The sequence below is a fragment of the Drosophila santomea genome, chromosome 3L (assembly GCF_016746245.2).
Source record: "Drosophila santomea strain STO CAGO 1482 chromosome 3L, Prin_Dsan_1.1, whole genome shotgun sequence".
Lineage (NCBI taxonomy): Eukaryota > Metazoa > Arthropoda > Insecta > Diptera > Drosophilidae > Drosophila > Drosophila santomea.
In genome coordinates, this window is record NC_053018.2 from 8,145,626 (window position 1) to 8,163,229 (window position 17,604).

General features: G+C 40.9%; 4 protein-coding genes across 5 annotated transcripts in view; 1 reads left to right on the forward strand and 3 right to left on the reverse strand.

Annotated features, from left to right (window-relative positions):
• LOC120447974 (probable basic-leucine zipper transcription factor Q) overlaps positions 1-17,604 on the forward strand; it is a 31,182-nt gene that overhangs the window by 7,241 nt on the left and 6,337 nt on the right. For both annotated transcript variants that reach the window (XM_039629667.1, XM_039629668.2), the window contains exons 2-4: positions 14,143-14,569; positions 14,641-14,748; positions 17,097-17,175. In XM_039629667.1, coding sequence (XP_039485601.1) covers positions 14,425-14,569; positions 14,641-14,748; positions 17,097-17,175 — 332 coding nt within the window. In that variant the 5' untranslated portion in view covers positions 14,143-14,424. The remainder of the gene's footprint in view (positions 1-14,142; positions 14,570-14,640; positions 14,749-17,096; positions 17,176-17,604) is intronic.
• LOC120447978 (ras-related protein Rac2) lies at positions 1,896-4,483 on the reverse strand. The gene has a single exon (XM_039629672.2). It carries the CDS (start codon positions 3,852-3,854, stop codon positions 3,276-3,278), a length of 579 nt encoding a protein of 192 aa, XP_039485606.1. The 5' UTR covers positions 3,855-4,483; the 3' UTR covers positions 1,896-3,275.
• On the reverse strand, positions 6,796-7,660 carry LOC120447979. The gene has a single exon (XM_039629673.2). The coding sequence runs from the start codon at positions 7,327-7,329 to the stop codon at positions 6,856-6,858; it is 474 nt and encodes a 157-aa protein (XP_039485607.1). The 5' UTR covers positions 7,330-7,660; the 3' UTR covers positions 6,796-6,855.
• On the reverse strand, positions 8,630-9,623 carry LOC120447977 (serine protease 1). Its single transcript, XM_039629671.1, has 2 exons — positions 8,860-9,623; positions 8,630-8,794 (listed from the first exon to the last, which is right to left on the reverse strand). Coding segments are annotated over exons 1-2 (762 nt in total). The 5' UTR covers positions 9,620-9,623; the 3' UTR covers positions 8,630-8,792.

Below are 17,604 nucleotides of genomic sequence, written 5' to 3' on the forward strand. Positions count from 1 at the left end.
GAGCGTATTTTATTGGCATTTCGTACGCAATTTGTGGCCAGCAAGGAATTCTTTTGGAAATTTTCATATTAAATTTTTCGGCTTTGCCGTACGGGAAGGCCACGATTTCCCTGGAAATTTCTCAATTAAGCAGAAAATCGCCATGAAAAATAGCAGTCGATTTCACGTTGCTCGTCGTGCGTATAATTGATTTAGCCAAATTGTTAACCGCCTGAAAGCGGACAAATTGCGCGAACCTCTTTTGGCCAAAACCTGGCCCGAAAATCAGGACCAAATGGAGCTGTAAGTCCGCCGGGGAAGCTTTTAATTTCACGCATGCAGTGCATAAATTTGGCATTTAGCATTTTCCATTTGCATTTACATTTGGCATGGGGCATGATTATGCGACACTTGTCAATGGATTTGCATCGCACAGCAGTTGTCCACTTTGCGGTATTGGCCATTCTGCAGTTTTCCCCCTTCGATTTTGAGGGGGGATAATCCCATACCGTTCACATTCTAAAATTCGGACCTTTAATGGGAATTGGAAATTAAAGGGAATTCAAGGGAAAAGCAAGCTAATTTTATTATATGCCTTTTATTCATGCGAGCAATGGAATTTTGCTTCTGTTTATAGGTGAAAAGCACAATCATTTACATTTTAGAAGAATTCTAGAAAAATTACTATGCTTTTGTGTATGATATGTGTTCTAAGACGTAAAAGATATCAAAGTGAATGGAAGGAAGGTAGGAAAATGTTCAAAATAAATGCAACAAGCATGAAGCACAAGTTAAACCATAAAATTAAAGCTATTGCTTGTATGATTGCATGCGAGAAAACACAAATTTATGAAATGAATTGAGAATTATTTTTGATTTGTGATTTGGCATTGTTGTGAAACAAAGTATCCGCATGCAATGTAGTAGGGCAATTGTATCTGCACATGCCGAACATTCCGCGCCTGTCAACGCTTCTTCACTCAGCGGCTTCTTCGGCGTTGCATTCTAGAGCCAAAAGTGCAAATTCTAGAGGTGCAGCAAGCAGTTCTAGATGCTAGCCAAATGTTGCTGCTAATTAAATTGACTTCGTTGGTCTCTCGATCCTTTACGGCCTCTCTGTTTTGATTGCTGGCTGGCTGGCTGGCTGGTCGCGGTGTTTGTTCAAAATGTGGGTCAATTATGCGATTCGTCGCGTCACAGACAAAACCCTGATGGCTGTGGATGTGGGTGTGCGGGTGTTTCAAAAACATCCATCAGAGGCCATTGAAATGTGCGGGAGGATGGGCACAATTCGCACAGCAGGTTGTCTTATGTAATTATTTGTCAAATTCACACTGAGCAGCGGCGTTGTGGGTCCCACATCCGCTAACGAGCCACATACACACGGTAACCCACGGCAAAGCCATCAAAAGCACCCACCCAAAACACCCCAATCACCCGAATAACCCAAACCAGAACCTCACCATAACCGCGGGCAATCAATCAACAGCTGGCTCATTATGACAATCGAAGTATACTGCAGAAATAGATGGAATTGATCGAAAACATAAATAAATATGATGTAGCGCCATTGTGGCCATTGTGTATATAGGTACATATATGATTGGACTGGAACTGGCAAATTGCTTAGTCAACCGGTCCGGGGATCAGAACTTCCGGCGTGTCCGGCAATCGGAAATAATTATCTAAAATTAGTGACAAATGCGGGTGCAGATAAGATTAAAGTCGCTCGGCGTTTGGAATTTGCCGCGGTCGCCGAAAAGTATGCAGCAATTCAGGAGTTAAAACCCATTGCATTACCATCTATAACGAACTTTGAATATACCCACACATTACTGCCATAGAAGACATAAATCTGGAATGCACTTTATTCCCAACATAATTTACTATTTAGCTTTGTACACACGTTTATTTCGGTTGATTAATATTACACTCTTTATTGGTAAATTATGTGTTAATATAAATAAAGTGTTGGTTTTTTTTATTTACCGCTTTCTTTCGTTAAAAACAAATTGGCAAAGTATATGCATTTATTTAACATAAATATCAGTATATAAATTAACATGAAAGTAGTGGCTAATTGTGCATTTAGTATACATTAAATCAAGTCAAATGCCAAATGCAAATGCATTGAGCGGGAAGACCATTGATCAGACACACACACACATTCCTTCATAACTCTAATATCTACTATACTCGTATGTATAAATGAAAGTTTCGTTTTCATTTGTCGGCTTCCCACATTCCCACATTCCCCGATTCCCGATTGTTCAGATATTGGCCATAGGCGGGGCCTTTCCTGCGGTTTTTCTCGCCCACCCAGATAACAGCTATCTGGTTCTTGTTATAGTGACAGTGTTTGGGGCGCTAAAGGCTTTAAACCGTCTAGATTTATTTACAATTCATTTAACTTTATTTGTCATACCTTTCTCGGACCGAATTTTGCTTGAAAAAACACAAGAAAGTCATAATGTGTGCTGTTTATCCTGATGCACTTGCTTTTTTAAGGCATTTTATGAACTTCAACTAGTTTTCTTTAAACTGCAGCTACAGTTTTCTGCATACATTAGTATAGTTAAGCTTCTAAAGTCCTACTTTTAATATTCTTTTAATATTGTTTAATCGAAAACATTTTGTAAATGTCAATTCTTGTAAGTCATGAGCTGTTCTTTAATCTAAATACTAAAACAAGTTAGTCATTAAAAATGCTACGCAAAAATAACTAAGAACAGAAAAATGTAACCATGTAATCTGCAGCAATGTAGAAACTGTGGTGGCAGTAAGAAAACCCCTTTAAATAGTTAATAAAATTTGAGCAATATTACTTTCAATAATTTTATAAGTTTATCAACATTTATTTCATCGTGTACGCACACTATCATACTTGTATGCTTATGTGTGTATCTTTCTATCCGTGATCTGCCCCCCAGAGACCCCTGCCCCACCACGCTCCCCGCCCATCCCTTGTAGTCCCCTTGCTGTTGATAGCTGTTGTTGTTGTTCTTGTTGTGGCTGCTGCTCCCCCACATAAAGCTGACAATAAAAACAAAAATACGCACACTCATTCACACACTCATGCCGTCACACTCGCAACCCAGAGACGCACTCACATCGCACTCACACTACCATTCACATCACACTCACACTATCTGCTGTAACTATAGACCCAACAAAGCGAATATGAATATTTTGCACAGAATTTTGCGCTTTGTTCTCTTCTCATTTTCCTCTTTTTTTTTTTAGAGTTCTTCGCTTTTTTGTGTTTTTTTTTTTTGTTTTGGGTGGGTTCAAAGTTCTTAGAGCAGGGCGCACTTGTGCCGCTTGGGACCGCGGACGACAGGACACAGCACGGATCGTATGGCCTCGTCGAAGACCGTCTTCAGACCCTTTTGGGTCAGGGCCGAGCACTCCAGATACTTGACCGCAGCGATTTCCTTGGCCATCGCCAGTCCTTGGGGATAGGTGATCGGCGTGAGCTTCTTGTCCTTCAGCTTCTCGATGGTCTGCTTATCGTCGCGCAGATCCAGCTTGGTGCCGACCAGGATAATGGGCACACTCGGGCAGTGATGACGCACCTCCGGAAACCACTTGGCACGCACATTCTCAAACGATGCCGGATTCACCAGCGAGAAGCAGATGAGAAACACATCCGTTTGCGGATAGGAGAGCGGCCTCAAACGATCGTAGTCCTCCTGACCAGCGGTATCCCAGAGGCCCAGATTGATGGGCTTGGCATCCACCATCACGTTGGCCGAGTAGTTGTCGAACACGGTGGGTATGTACTCGCCCGGGAAGGCGTTGGTCGTGTAGCTGATGAGCAGGCAGGTCTTACCCACCGCTCCGTCGCCCACAACCACACACTTGATGGCCTGCATGCTGATGAATGATCGATGAATTCAGCAGCTCGTTGGTTTGTTTTTGCGTGGTGTCTTTCGGTGGATCAGCTGGTTTGCAGTGGCTCAACAACTGGTTTTCTTTGTGGCTGCTATACTTTTAGTTACTTTGGGGTTATCATTTAATTTGGTAGGTCACAGGCAGTTCTTGAATCTTTTAGATACTTTTTGTACTCAGCAGTTTTTGGTATCTTTTCGCAATTACTTAGTTCAACTGACAAATTTTAGTTTCGTTTTTTTAGCTCAGCTTGTTTTTTCTAATTGTATAGCTTTTGCTTTTCGCGTTGGCGTTTTGCTTTTATTGTTTTTCTTCTTTTTTTTTTGGCGATTATACAATAATTTGCTCACGCACTAATACAAATGCTGCCCACACACACACACACCCACTCAAGCGCGTACAGAGAGAGATGCGAATTTGATGTGGAGTTTGATTTATCGCGAAAGTTGTTCAATCAATAATCTTAATTGAAAGCAGAACCGTGACGGCGTTCTTCCTGTTCGTTCGGTATATTATTTATGAATTAATTGGGCCCGCATATGTGGTGATTTGCAGTGGCAGGAACGGAGAAAACACGCCCAAACGCTGTGAAATCTTCGCGGCGATTGAAGAAATTTTCTGCCTCCGCTGGCAGTTGTTGTACTTGTTTTTTCACTGTAGTTCTCGCTCTCTCGACTTGTTTGTACGGCTGTCTCGCTCGCACGCGTGCGCCAGGCGCTTAAGCGAAGCAGTTTGCGCACACGCTCTCCGACACAAAGAGCAAGAGAGCGAGAGACAGTGCGGTCCCGAACAATTAGGCAGAGTGAGTCATTACCTCGGTGACGTTAGTCGTGGCAATCCATCGAGAGCAGAGAGAGACAGAGATAGAGCGGTAGAAAGAGCGAGAGCTAGTGGGTATCTTTACTTGACCTTGCTTTGGTCTTTTTTGTAGAGTTTTCTATATTTGTTCGACGATTTTCCACGAATTTCCCTACCATTGCTTGTTGTTTTGAGCCAATTTCCACGCGTCTCGAGACTGTCAGAGATGCGCGGTACCTAACTCAGGTACACATCGTGTCTGGCTTATCGCGGTACAATTGCAGTGGCACACCAAAAATAAACTTGATAAAATAAACGTTGATATCGCGACATAAATATTAATTGAACAATATTTTTATTGGTGAATCAATTATGTGACTCATACTTTATTATTATTAAACTAAGTCAATACTTATAATTTAAATATTTTTTGATCGTATGTAACGGGTGTTTTTTTTAGAGGTATAGAACTTTAAGTTGGCATTACTGTTCAAGATGGCGACCGATTTAACAGCTGTCAAGTGATTTATTCTCAGTTTGGTTTGGCAATTCGTCATGCGTGCTTACAAAATCCAACTCGTGCAAGAATTGAAACCAAACGATCATCAAGCAAGGCGTAGATTCGTCGAATGGGCCCAAAACGAGATTGCTGTTGTTCCCGATTTTTCATAAGCCTCCAAGATCTTGTGATTTAACACCGCTAGACTACTTTTTGTGGGGCTATGTAAAGTCATTGGTCTATGCGGATAAGCCACAAACGCTAAACCATTTGGAAGACAACATTCGCCGTGTTATTGCCGATATACGGCCAAATGTTGGAAAAAGTCATTGCAAATTGGACGTCCAGATTGGACTACATCCGAGCCAGCCGTGGCGGTCATATGCCAGAAATCATATTTAAAATGTAATGCCACAAGATTATCTTTCATGTCAATAAAATTCATGTCAATCGAATAATCCATCGTTGTTTTATTGCAATTTAAAGTTCTATACCTCTAAAAAAAACACCCTATACTTACATATGTACTTATGGAAGTGTACATTTTTTAAAACATATGTAATGCATTAGAAATCAATTAAATTTTTACTAGATTTTTTTATACACTTACCTATAAATTGGGTTATATGTATTAACAAATGTACCCTTGTAACCCTTGCCATTCTAATTTTTAAACGAATTATTAAATTCATGACTAACTACCAAACGCAGCGATATTTGCTGCCGTTGACTGTTTTAATGGACCACAAAATTGCGTGTGTCGGCAAAAACCAAAGCCCAAGGAATAACAAACAAATAACATTGGCAAACAGTGCAAAATATCGACAGTAAAAACCGAAAGGCAGAAACAGAACCCAAACCGAATTCAACCAAATCCAACGAATCCAACAAATCCACCGAATCCGCCGCATCCGCATTCAGCCAAAAGTGATAGCCAAAATATTTCGTGTTTGTGTTTTGGCTTCCGCCCATTTCGCCCCATTTTCACAAACCAGCCCACATGCCACGCCCATTTTCGCATTGATTTTCAAATGGAAGTGTTCAAAGTGCCGCCGGCAAATATTTTCGCATTTAAGTTAATTTCTCGCACTGCTGATGGTGCTGCTGTAATTGGATAATTAAATAGGCGCCACAAAATTTGCTCTCCAGCAATCCGAACAACGGGCGTGAATATGAAAATGAATTTTAATAATATGCATTTTCAAAATGTTTTTAATGGAATTTATTGTAAAAAATCCGCAACAATTAAATCGCCAATGAAGTTCGCTCAAGTGGAATAAATGTTTCTCTTTTTGTGTTTGTGCGCGGATGAATCATTCGATTTCGTATTCGATTTCAAGTGGTTGGGTGGGCGTTGTTGCAAGGTTATCAGCGGGTCACGGGGCAGTGGGGGTAGTAACAAAAACAACTCTTTCGAATTAATTTTAAAATTACAAAGTAATTTAATAGATTAACCAATCGAAAGCTTTTGGCTAAAACAATGGTGTTCAATTAAGTTGAAAAGCGATAAGCGCAGCAAATAATGCAGTTATCAATTTACCTTTCAGCCAAGTTATTTACTTAAACAATAATATTTTGCCAACTAAAAACCCAAATGAGCCATAAAGCTGGCAATAAAACGCATTTGATTGTAGTGTACCTATATTTTCCATTCCTGGCAAATCAGTGGTGAAATGGGTGTATCTTGGTTAAACAGAGGCGGTTCTTTCCCAGTGAAATTGGGGAGTATAGGTGCTTGCCCTACACCTGGTACTACTTCCAATTCCTGGACTTCGCTTCCTGCCAACTGCACCCATCTTCTGCTGCCGCTTCCTGTTGTGCGACTTGGCATTGCCACGATGGATTCTACGATTCCTGGACCGATCATCGTCATAGTGCTTTCTGCGCACTGTGGTTTGCAGGGCCGACAGGACATCGATGGTGAGCCGTAACGCCGAGTCGCTGGATTGTCCGAATCGGGCCATCAGATAGGGCGTTTCCTCGAACAAGGACCTCTCCTGTGCACTGAGTGCGTGCCACGCGTTGCGTGCTTCTTGCAGCAGCGTCATCGCTGGTATATTCCCATCATCGCAGGCTAGGCGGTATTCGCGCAGAAAGTTGTACGGGGCACAGTGGCTGATGAACACTGGCAATGTGGAGCCAGTGCAATAGTCGTAGGCCATCGCAATGCCCGGAATGGAGGCGAATTTTGGATTGCCAGGAGACGTTCTGTGATCAGTAATTTTGGTGTACGAGAGTGGACTATATGCTGAACGTGCATGGTGAGTTGCACCACAGGGCTAACCGTTTAGTTATTTTTATAAAATTTTCAACTCTTAACACGCCATATATGAAATTTTTTACAAAATAATTAAACTAGAAATGTTTTTTGTTATGGCCTGGTTTGTGGGATTTCACTTTTGGTTGGAACTCTAGACCTGTTCACATCTACGAATCAGTGTAATAACTGAGGATTTCGATACACAAACGCTGCTGGCACATTCGAAAACAAATTTCTGGATACTTGGATCGGAAAAAGTGTAGTTTGAACTTCGTTGGGTATTCAAAAAGCCAACTAGACCATATGTACATCTTTCAAACCAAAATTTAAGCTCACAATATGCGTTTTAGTCTTTCAATTGCTTATATAAAGTAAACCATTTCAATTGAAATGCAGCAATGAACCGCTTTGCATTAATCAAGTAATCGTTGGCATATTCAGGACTTTATCCGCATATCCTTATTACGACGTGTCCATTGCGGAGTGGAAAACTGTGCAAATAATTAAAGCCAAAGAGCGATACGTATGACAGCAAGTGCAACAATTATTTGATTACTGTCGCCGGCACTGCCAGTTCCCTGTTCAGTTCCCTTTGCCACGTAATTGGCGGAGTGATATATATATATATATATACATTTATATGAATATATATATCCCACCCCCCTGGTAATCGATCCAGGAATTTCATAGGAACAGCTTGCAGGCCATTATGAAGCGAGTTATTCATAATTGTTGTTGCTGCCCAAGTGGCAGGAAAATGCATAACAAACTGAAAAATATTCAAGCCATTTTTATTGCCACACCAGACGAACCGCACACCAGATATATATACCCATACATATATATATATTTGCACATATAGGGACTGGCGATAATGAATGAATGTGCGCTAAAGAACCGCAGCCTGAACCGAAAAGAGCGAAATAAAGCAAATAGTGAAGCTTCAACTGCAAACAGTGGATACAATAACAATAAGTTTAACACTTTAACGGTTGGGCGAGGAGAACTCCATATGTATTATATCCCCAAATCGCATTAAATTGTTACATTATAACAAAACCAATTACATTACATAGGTGCCCGTTTAAATATTGCAGCAAACTTTTAGGTGGCAATTTTTTTTAGGTGTTTTAATCTCAAGCTATAAAATATATGTTTCGTTGTACCCAAATAAGTACCATTTTGCAGAATATTTACAATTATTTAGTTTTTACACTTGTAGTAATTTGTATTAACATGAAATACATAAAAACTATTCGTTTAAGTTTGGAAGTTAGGTTGATTGTTACCAGAAAGCTTAATTTTTTAATACGCTTTATTTGTTTGTTTATTTTATGGGCTGCATCATTACAACATCATTCCTTTTTCTGAAATGATTCAATTTAGGCATTTACTTTCTCTAGTCAAAGTAGCTAACATTTGGGATACTCACAGAATCCCACACCGGATATCCTTTTTATCCACATTATGTGATCGCTGACACGGATGTGAACCGATGGATATCCACTGCTGCAGTTGGTGGGCATGAGCCATATGATACCAATAAGGGTGGGATTATCGCCCATCGTGACCACCGCACCGCCCACGTCGCCCCCACAAACTGCTTTATAGCCCTCTCCAGAGGTGCACATCTCAAACGGATTCAATTGTTCATAGTATTTAATGCATTCGGTGTTGGAAATGACCGGCACTTCTATGCAATGCATCCATTCGGGCAGCTTACCGTTTCGTTTTGAAGTTCCATAGCCACACACCATGGTCATGTTTCCGGTGAATCGATTGTTTCTTGTTCCATAGGCTGGAACGCGAACCCGGTTCATTCGATAGTCAAACTTTTGGTAGGGACACTTAACCAGGGCAATGACGCGCTGCTTATCTTGGTGAAAGTGGAAGTTTTCCCTGTAGACCCTGATGATATCAAAGCCCCTATACGATCTTCTTGACGCGAGGTGGACCTCAATGTATTTATATTTCAGAACATGATTGACTGTGAGGATCCATTGATTCGAAATTAGGGTGCCGGCTCCGTAGAACAGTGGTGACCTTTGAGTTTCGAAGTAGACGATTCCAACTAGGTATATAATTGTAAAGGTCTTGGCCCTATAGCCTCCGGTTATCCTGGGACTCAATTTGTTTTCTTCACCGACCGAAACAGTTAGTGATAAGACTAGCAATGTCACAACCAGCTTCATTGCCGAACAGTAACAATGTGTTACTTTGCTAATAGAGTTTTAAAAAATATTTGTGGTGTGTCGAATCCATTTTATGTTGGTGCAGCTAATTTGTTTAACTTAATTTTAGTTTCTACATTTTTTTCATCTTAATTTTTATAAAATATAATAATATACAGTACTCATTAACTGAAAATATTTGTAGATATACATTTTTTTGTAGTAACCTGTTGGTAATTATTGCCATTTATTCTGGTATGATCAACACGTAGATTGGTATCTCAAAGTTTTAAAGCGTGAATTCCTTGGCTTTTTGAATTGTTTAAATACTTTTGCGATTTCCCCGCGGCACTACGTCCATTGCAAATTTAATTTATTTAATGAGCATCGCAATAAAACGCATTTACTGTCAAGTGATAAAATGGTATTGCAGCTCCGAAGCCCGATGTTTTCTTTTTTTCCCCAAACCCCTCCCCCCCCCTTTGCATATTTTTCATTTATATGTGGTCCACATGTCAGTAGCATTTTCCACCCATTTCCACAGCCTGTTGACAGCAGCGGCAATTATTAACTTTTGTGCGGCTGCTGCCATGGCGCCGTGTGTTTGTTATTAATTTCTTGTTATTTATGCAAATAGTTGGCACTTAATACGCCTGTAAATATATTTAAATATTTGTATCCATTTTTTTTGCTCACTCTTTTGTAAATTGTTTTGTGCATTACGATAAATTAAGAGCAAACAAAAAGCAACTATGCTCGGCTAGTGACACGTTCTCCGCTTATCGAAAATTTTGAGTACTTTTCCGGAATTTTAAAATATCCAGCATGTACAAAGTATGAATTTCATGCCATGAAAGTCCCAAAAGTTGGACTCCTTCGACGCTGGTCTAGTCCGAGTTCCATAAACTCGGCAGAGTTATCGCCAGCAGACGTGAAGTCATCTCTGGGCACAAGTCGATGCACTGAGAGAAATGGCAAACTTTATAACGTTTTTATTATTTAGCTGAGTAAAACAAAATCTTATATTGAAATAATGCAGTAAGCTAGTTATACAGTTTGTTGGATATTGCAACCATCTTTTTAATATTAATGTAGAAATGTTTTGTTCAGTGCACGCATATGGAGACTATGCTTTTCGGAAAGGATTCTGTGTGGCCCGACCGGGGTCACGTCTGCGGGTCCTTGTTGGCCTGGTCCGCCATGTCCTGGCCCGACTTCGTCCTGTTTGACTGCTTATGAATAAAGTTGTTTGCTGGCTTGTCAATGCACACATGGCATCACCATCATCATCACCATCACCATCATCATCATTCCTCCAACATTTCGGTCCCCCTTTCAATTGGGGTTATTTGTCGCTCTATCTGCTTCAGATCGGTGGGTGTGAGGAGAAAGCCCCTTTGTTGACTTTTCGGCTTTCAATGGGCCACGGCGTCTATTCATTTTTTGTGCTACGCTATTGGGGTTGCCATCAACACCAGCCACCCCCTTGGCCCCAAGCAATTTGAAATGAAAAGTTGTCTGCCATATAAACATATGTAGAGATGGAAAATGAAAACGCAAGATGATACGATACGAGTAGTAGGCAGTAAATAGCAACAGGCGTGCTGACGAAATGTGTCCTTTGACATTTGATCGCTGGCCACCGATAATCCTGACGGCATCGCATCGTTTGGCTCTTCAACAACTCCGGCAGCTTAATGGCTTTCTGCATTATTTATGCCACGTCGAGGCCCCATCAAAACGCTTTAACACCAAACTGCTGGCTAAAAAGTATCGGGGAGCGAAATGCGAAATACTCAACTAGGCAGGCAGCGAAATGTAGTCCACCGAAGTCGTTGACTTTAAGCCGTAGACAATGCGGGGCATTAGGCATCCCGAGCCTGGCCGGATGCAGCAAAAGTAATTAAGCACTTTGTGGCAGGGTCCATTCACTAAGGTGAGAAGGATGTTCAATTAAAAAGTTGATATACATTTTAATTGCTTTATTTGTTCAAGGCCAATGACTTTTTTAAAACTCTTTTTAAAGGTACATAAAGGTAATTGTTCCATACTGTCTTAGTGAATTCTAAGAGTGCTGTAAGTAAAACGATTTTCAATTTTAAGCCCCATGAAGAGCATTAAATATTCGACTTATACGGAGTGCAAATCCTGCTTGTGTGTTTCCACCACACTCAATTACAAAGTTCAGCTCACATGAGGCTCAGCTCCACGTTGGCATCCTGAAGTTTAGCCGGCGACGACTTTTACTAACTCACTTGCCACGAAGCGTCTTAATTTACTTTTGCGCTCGGGCGTCTGGAAAATAAAAGTGCACACGGTGCCAGCCTTTGTCCTGCGCCTAAAACGACTGGCAGGACTCTAAAAAAAGGGCAGGGAAAGGGTGTGGAAAGTGGGAATTGCGGCAATTTCCTGCACATTTTCTAGCGGTTGAACTTGGGCTGCTGACTTGCTCCGTAGTGCAGTTAATTATAATTAAGCCAAGTTAACTAACCACTTGCAGGCACTTGATCAGCTCCATTGCCACACTCACTTGTCCACAGGATTAAGCACACACACCTTTAATATGTCAGCTTGCCTTATTGTTGTCTTAATTAAAGTTGCGTTCATTAATATGCCGACAGCGCCGAAAAGTAGGCCACCAAAACTGTTGCATATTCAAACGTTTATTCAATGTGACTTCAGCAGGAGTGTTTGTTCCTATTGTTGTAGGATTTGCACCATGACGAACTGCAGACTTCGAGGAAGCTGTTATGTCATGCACTGAGGAAAATCATACATGTTTTCCGGATTCTTAGACTTAAGTATTAAAGGAACATGTGACATGTTGTGAGTAGCATGATCAAATAATATAATCAAACAAAAATTCTTATCTATTCAATCGTCTGGAATTTAAATGAAAAGGCAGTTTTAGGTTTCATATCAAACTTATCATCTGAGCACATCTGTGGGTTTTGTTTGCGGTGCATTCGCCATCGGCGTTATTCCTTCATTTGCAAGGACAATGCGACACAAAAATAGGAGCCGTTGAATGAGTGAATGAATGCCTGAATGGATGAGTGAATGGATGAAAACCAGACAGAAGACTGGCAGGCAGGAATGCCATTATAATAAATAAAGAGTCTTTCACTCATAACTGGCGCACAATGCAGCCAAAGCCATGAATATCCCAACTCCTTGCTACTCCTTTTCTCGCTCCCTCCATTTGATTTATGCCAAACAATGCGAAAACGCTTTTAATAAAACTGATGGGAAAAGCCGTAGATACCGATCAATGAATATTTACCAACCAAAGTAATGCAGTTTTATTTCTAAACACCTAAAGGAGTTGCAAATGTTGTATTTTAACCTGGACTAGGTTCTAAATACGTGCATTTTAGTTCTATGGCTAGTAAGAACTTAATAAAAAGCGACATCAACAATTACGCTAATGAATTTTTATTTTATTTAAACTAAATAAACTTTATGGTTCATTGATAATACTTCATTCATAGCTACTACTGTTCTGTTTTTTCCACGTCAATAATCTAGAATCCTCCTTTTATTAGATTCCAGTTGAAGCGCCAAAGGCTTTCACAATTAACACCAACTGGCACACCCATAAATCCGCAATAAATTCTTTGGGTTGGGGATTGCATAAAAATCACATTAACAATTTGCTAGTACACGAGTATTTTATTTTTATGGCTGCATGTTTTATTTTTATTTCATGCACGTCTTTTGTACATTTTAATGCCCTTCAGCACTCACACTACCACATGCACACTATGCAAAGGAGCCACACACGCACACATTCAACGCACATGTTGCCACAATGGGTGTGATGTGGGTGTGGTGTGAGTGTGGGTGTTGGTGAGTGGGAGTGAATGGGGTGGAGTGTCAGACAAGGACGCACTGCACTGTTGGCATCGAAAGCGCAATAAAAACGCTTAATTTTTCACTTTTTCCTTGTTGTTGCCGCTTCGGCACCTCTTCTCCATTTTGTATTCTTTTGCCTCCTTTTTCAAAAGAAGGATAATGGGTGTGTAAATGGCTGTGAGTCGCAGTATGAAATGGCTTTGAACGTTATTTAATTTAATAAACAAGCTCAAAACATGTTGCCACTGAAGGCAAAGGGAAATCCGTAGAAGAGGATATTTCATAGAAATATAATTCAACGGAAGCATCTTGGTAGCAAATGGCAGGGTGTGAAAAGCTGCTAAAATAAATAATAAAATAATTCCAAAGAATCCAAAACATATTTATATGACTTATATAGTTTATATATTTATATAACTTATATAGTTTATATAAATGAAAGTTCTGAAAGCATATTAAAGTATTAACCGATGAAAAAGTATTTTTAAATTAAAAAGCCACTTTTGCATTTTAATTGCCCGGCATTAAGTTGAAAATTCCCCAAAATCAACAGGACAACGTGAAAAAGCGATACCCATATAAATAAATGAAACAAAAACACGCCCATTGATACTTTTTAAGCCCAACGGCAAACAAAAGCGAATGTGATTTTTATTTATTGTTCAGTGCGTTTTTCTCTTATTTTGCAGATTTTCCAACGATACCGAACAATCTGCGGCCGCTCACAGATTTGGATTCGTTAAAAGTGAAAAATCAGCCGGTCGAGTTTGAGGGGAAAACAATCCGACTGCAAATGCAATAAGCCGTCAACAAAAGCCTCGTCTTAGCCACAGACAAAAAAGGAACAACAACAACAGGGGGGTTTTTGCCAGGATTGCAGGATTGCGTTCTTGTTATTTGAACACAGGTGCGCCGCGGCTGCGCCCGTGCCCGTATCCTTGGCAGGATCTGTGACGTTGCCAATAGCCACCATGAAGCTGTCCAAGCTGTCCAACCAGACCAACTCGCAGGATCCGCAGGCGGTCAACTCGCGCATCTTTGTCGGCAATCTGAATACCTTCCAGTGCTCCAAAACGGACGTGGAGCGCATGTTTCAGATCTATGGCCGCCTCGCGGGTAAGTCCTTGTCATCCAACAGCCAGCTTCCCTCGTCCTCTTACACTGAATTTCCCAAAAACATCCTGCAGGCATATCCATGCATAAGGGCTATGCCTTTGTGCAGTTCACCAATCCGTTCGATGCTCGGAATGCCTGCCACGGCGAAGATGGCAAGACGGTCCTCAGCCAGACATTAGGTAAGGATATGTGTCTTGTTAAATGTCCTGCAGTCAGCTCGTTTGCTGATTCATTTATTTCTTAATTTGACAAGCAAATAAAACATTTAAATGAAGAAATTTTGTTAAAGATATTGTATTTTTCTAAGTTGTTGAGCACTATTTAAAACATTTGCTTTGCTTATTAATCAAACTGTATGTTTTAATGTTATGGGTATTTAATGTAACTCTCGCTAGGTGGAGCATATGTGCTATCTCGAAGTAGCTTTGGTACTTCAGTCTTCTCACTTTCTTTACCTTAATAATGGGGTATGTGATAGTCTAGACATGTTACCTTTGCTTACCTTTAAAGTGCATAGAGGTGGTCTTAAATCTGTGCAACTGCTGTGTTCGCCGCTAACGAAGGCTGCTGCTTTGCATAGACATTTTAGACCTTAACCCTCGTTCGCGGCGGGGCCAAGTTGCATGTTCGCGGGATATCGCCAGTTATGCGGCTCTGAATGGAGTTTGGGGCATTCGTCAGGTTAATGGCCGCCGGCAGCGGAAGCGTTGCACTAAAATCGAACAAACGCGCGAAAAAAGCCACAAAGGCGGTGGTTGGGCAACGGAAGAAGGTGCGGATGGGTTGCCTTGTCCTGGCTTATGGCTAACATACACACACACACACATAGTAGGCAATGGTAATGAAGGAGCCGCCAACGATACTGGCCTGGCATGTGTAGTGGCCATATCTCCAGGCACCCTCCGCACTAATGTCTGAGTATTTCGACGGGCGGAAGTCGCTGCCGGCCGCAAAAACTTAAAGTGCGGCCGACATAAATCTTGGCACGATACTTTTAATGAAATTTCAATGTTGTGCCAGACAGTCGACTCACTGTCTTTTGTATCTGCCCTTTTCCCTGACTCTCCAACTATCCGACTATCTGACAGTCTAGTCGTTCGGCGTTTAATGAAATAATTCAACGCCAGTTGCAGCTGCCATGTTGACGGTTCTGTGAATCTCTTTTCTCTTTTTTTTTTTTGTTTTTTACTCTTTTTTTGCTTTTATTTCTTCAGTGCGTGTCTCGTGTGGAGAACAAGTTAATGCACTTAGTGCTCTGTGTCGGCTGATGATGCTTCTGCTTCTGCTTCTGGCGGCAACGCGGCGGATGCTTGATATTCATACGCCCCGTTCGCCGCGCAAACAATGCGAAATTGCCAGACTCTCATGGAAAATACTTTCCCGCTTATGCAAATGCGAAACGCTAAATGTGAAAATGTGGAATGCTAATTCCACTGATTAGGAAAAGAAGAAGAACCGACTACGAAGTGGCCGGCATAATATTTCATTGCTACGCGCCATTGACTTTGAAGCGCTGGAAAACGCGGCCAGGCCAACTAAAGCGATTTACACTGCCGTGGGTAACAGTGGAAATGGTTGGATGGAAGTTGTGCAAATCCTTCTTACGCTTTTATCCTTAATCTTAATTATAGCCTGCCAGCCCAACAGTCGGACAGTACTGAGGCAGTAAAATGAAAAACACAAATAACAGAAAAAGCCAAGAAGGAAATGGAGCAGCTGAAAAAAGAAGAAGGTCTCAAAGCATTCGCGCCAGCTTTTCTTGCAGTATTTTCTTTTTTTTTTCCTTTTTGTAAACCAAACCCACCAATTTGTAGATAGCTCTTGGTTGCTCTGAAACTACCCTAGCTACTCGTTTCCAAAGGATTGGAGGCGCAGCCGTCGCACTTCAAACTTTGTCATGAATTATGATGAACGAGCGTGGGCTGCGAAATCCTGACTCTTTCCAAAAAGCTATCCGTTTCCACCCTTTTCATAAAAAAACCAGATGCGGTTAGGGCTTATAAAGCTATTCAAATACACTTAGGGAATTGAAAAGTTTATGTAAATAGTTTTAAGTCTATAAGTAACCTGCGATGTAAGAATATTCTTACAAACTGTGTGAAAACAGCTTCAAAATTTTAAAAAATGTGGCTTGCATTTATATTTTGAAGAGCATTTATCCTTCGACTACAAATAGTATTTTTTTTGCATAAACAATAACTGACAACGTACTTTCCGGCTTTGGCGCACTTTTATTAAGATTAATGATTGGGGTGCAGCCAGATTGAATTATCCGAAAACTGCAGTTGGTCAATGGAAAAGCATGCGCATAGAAAAAAAAAAACAAAGCAGTTTTAATCACTCACATTTTGTCTATTCATTTGCATAATGACAGGAGTGGGAATATAAAGGACTGCCTTTGTGTTTTGCCAAACAATGACTTCAAAGAACACCGAATTTTTGTGTACTTATATATATATTTTCGGTATATAATACAGATTGCCTTTTGTCATTAAAAGCATTTCCCATTTCAAATTCCCATTTCCAGATGTCAACATGGTGGCCGAACCGAAAGCGCATCAGATCGGAAGGAAAAGGCAGAATGTGAGCAAGACCGGAAACGATTGGTGAGTTACCAAGGATACAAATTGGGCTCTAGCCTCATTTCAATTTAATCTAAAAGTTAATTTTGCTCAATTTAACGCCGCCATGTGGCATTCACTTGCACTCTATTTACATATCATTTAACGGGTGGGTTTTTTATTCGGGTGTCCGCCACCCAACAAATAAATAAATAAATAAGAAACCATTCATCAGGCGATGGGGTCGCCCTTTGTTTCAACTCCCCGTCCGGCATAAAATATTTGGCTGTCAACGGCTAGCCGGGCTTTTTGCGCCCCAACCGGAACCAGGACACTTCAGGCCAAGTTCTCGTCTCCGTTTCTCTCTCCTCACTTTCCTTACTGTGTGAGGGTCAGTTGGTGTATTCGAGAGCTGCGTCAACACAGCTATACACAGCTATACATTCGTATATATGTATGTGTGGGCATCCTGTG

What these genes read in the sequence shown, in the direction of transcription:
- LOC120447979 (XM_039629673.2), bottom strand. Translation starts at nt 7,329, where the DNA reads ATGGCCTACGACTATTGCACTGGCTCCACATTGCCAGTGTTCATCAGC.
- LOC120447977 (XM_039629671.1), bottom strand. Translation starts at nt 9,619, where the DNA reads ATGAAGCTGGTTGTGACATTGCTAGTCTTATCACTAACTGTTTCGGTC.
- LOC120447978 (XM_039629672.2), bottom strand. Translation starts at nt 3,854, where the DNA reads ATGCAGGCCATCAAGTGTGTGGTTGTGGGCGACGGAGCGGTGGGTAAG.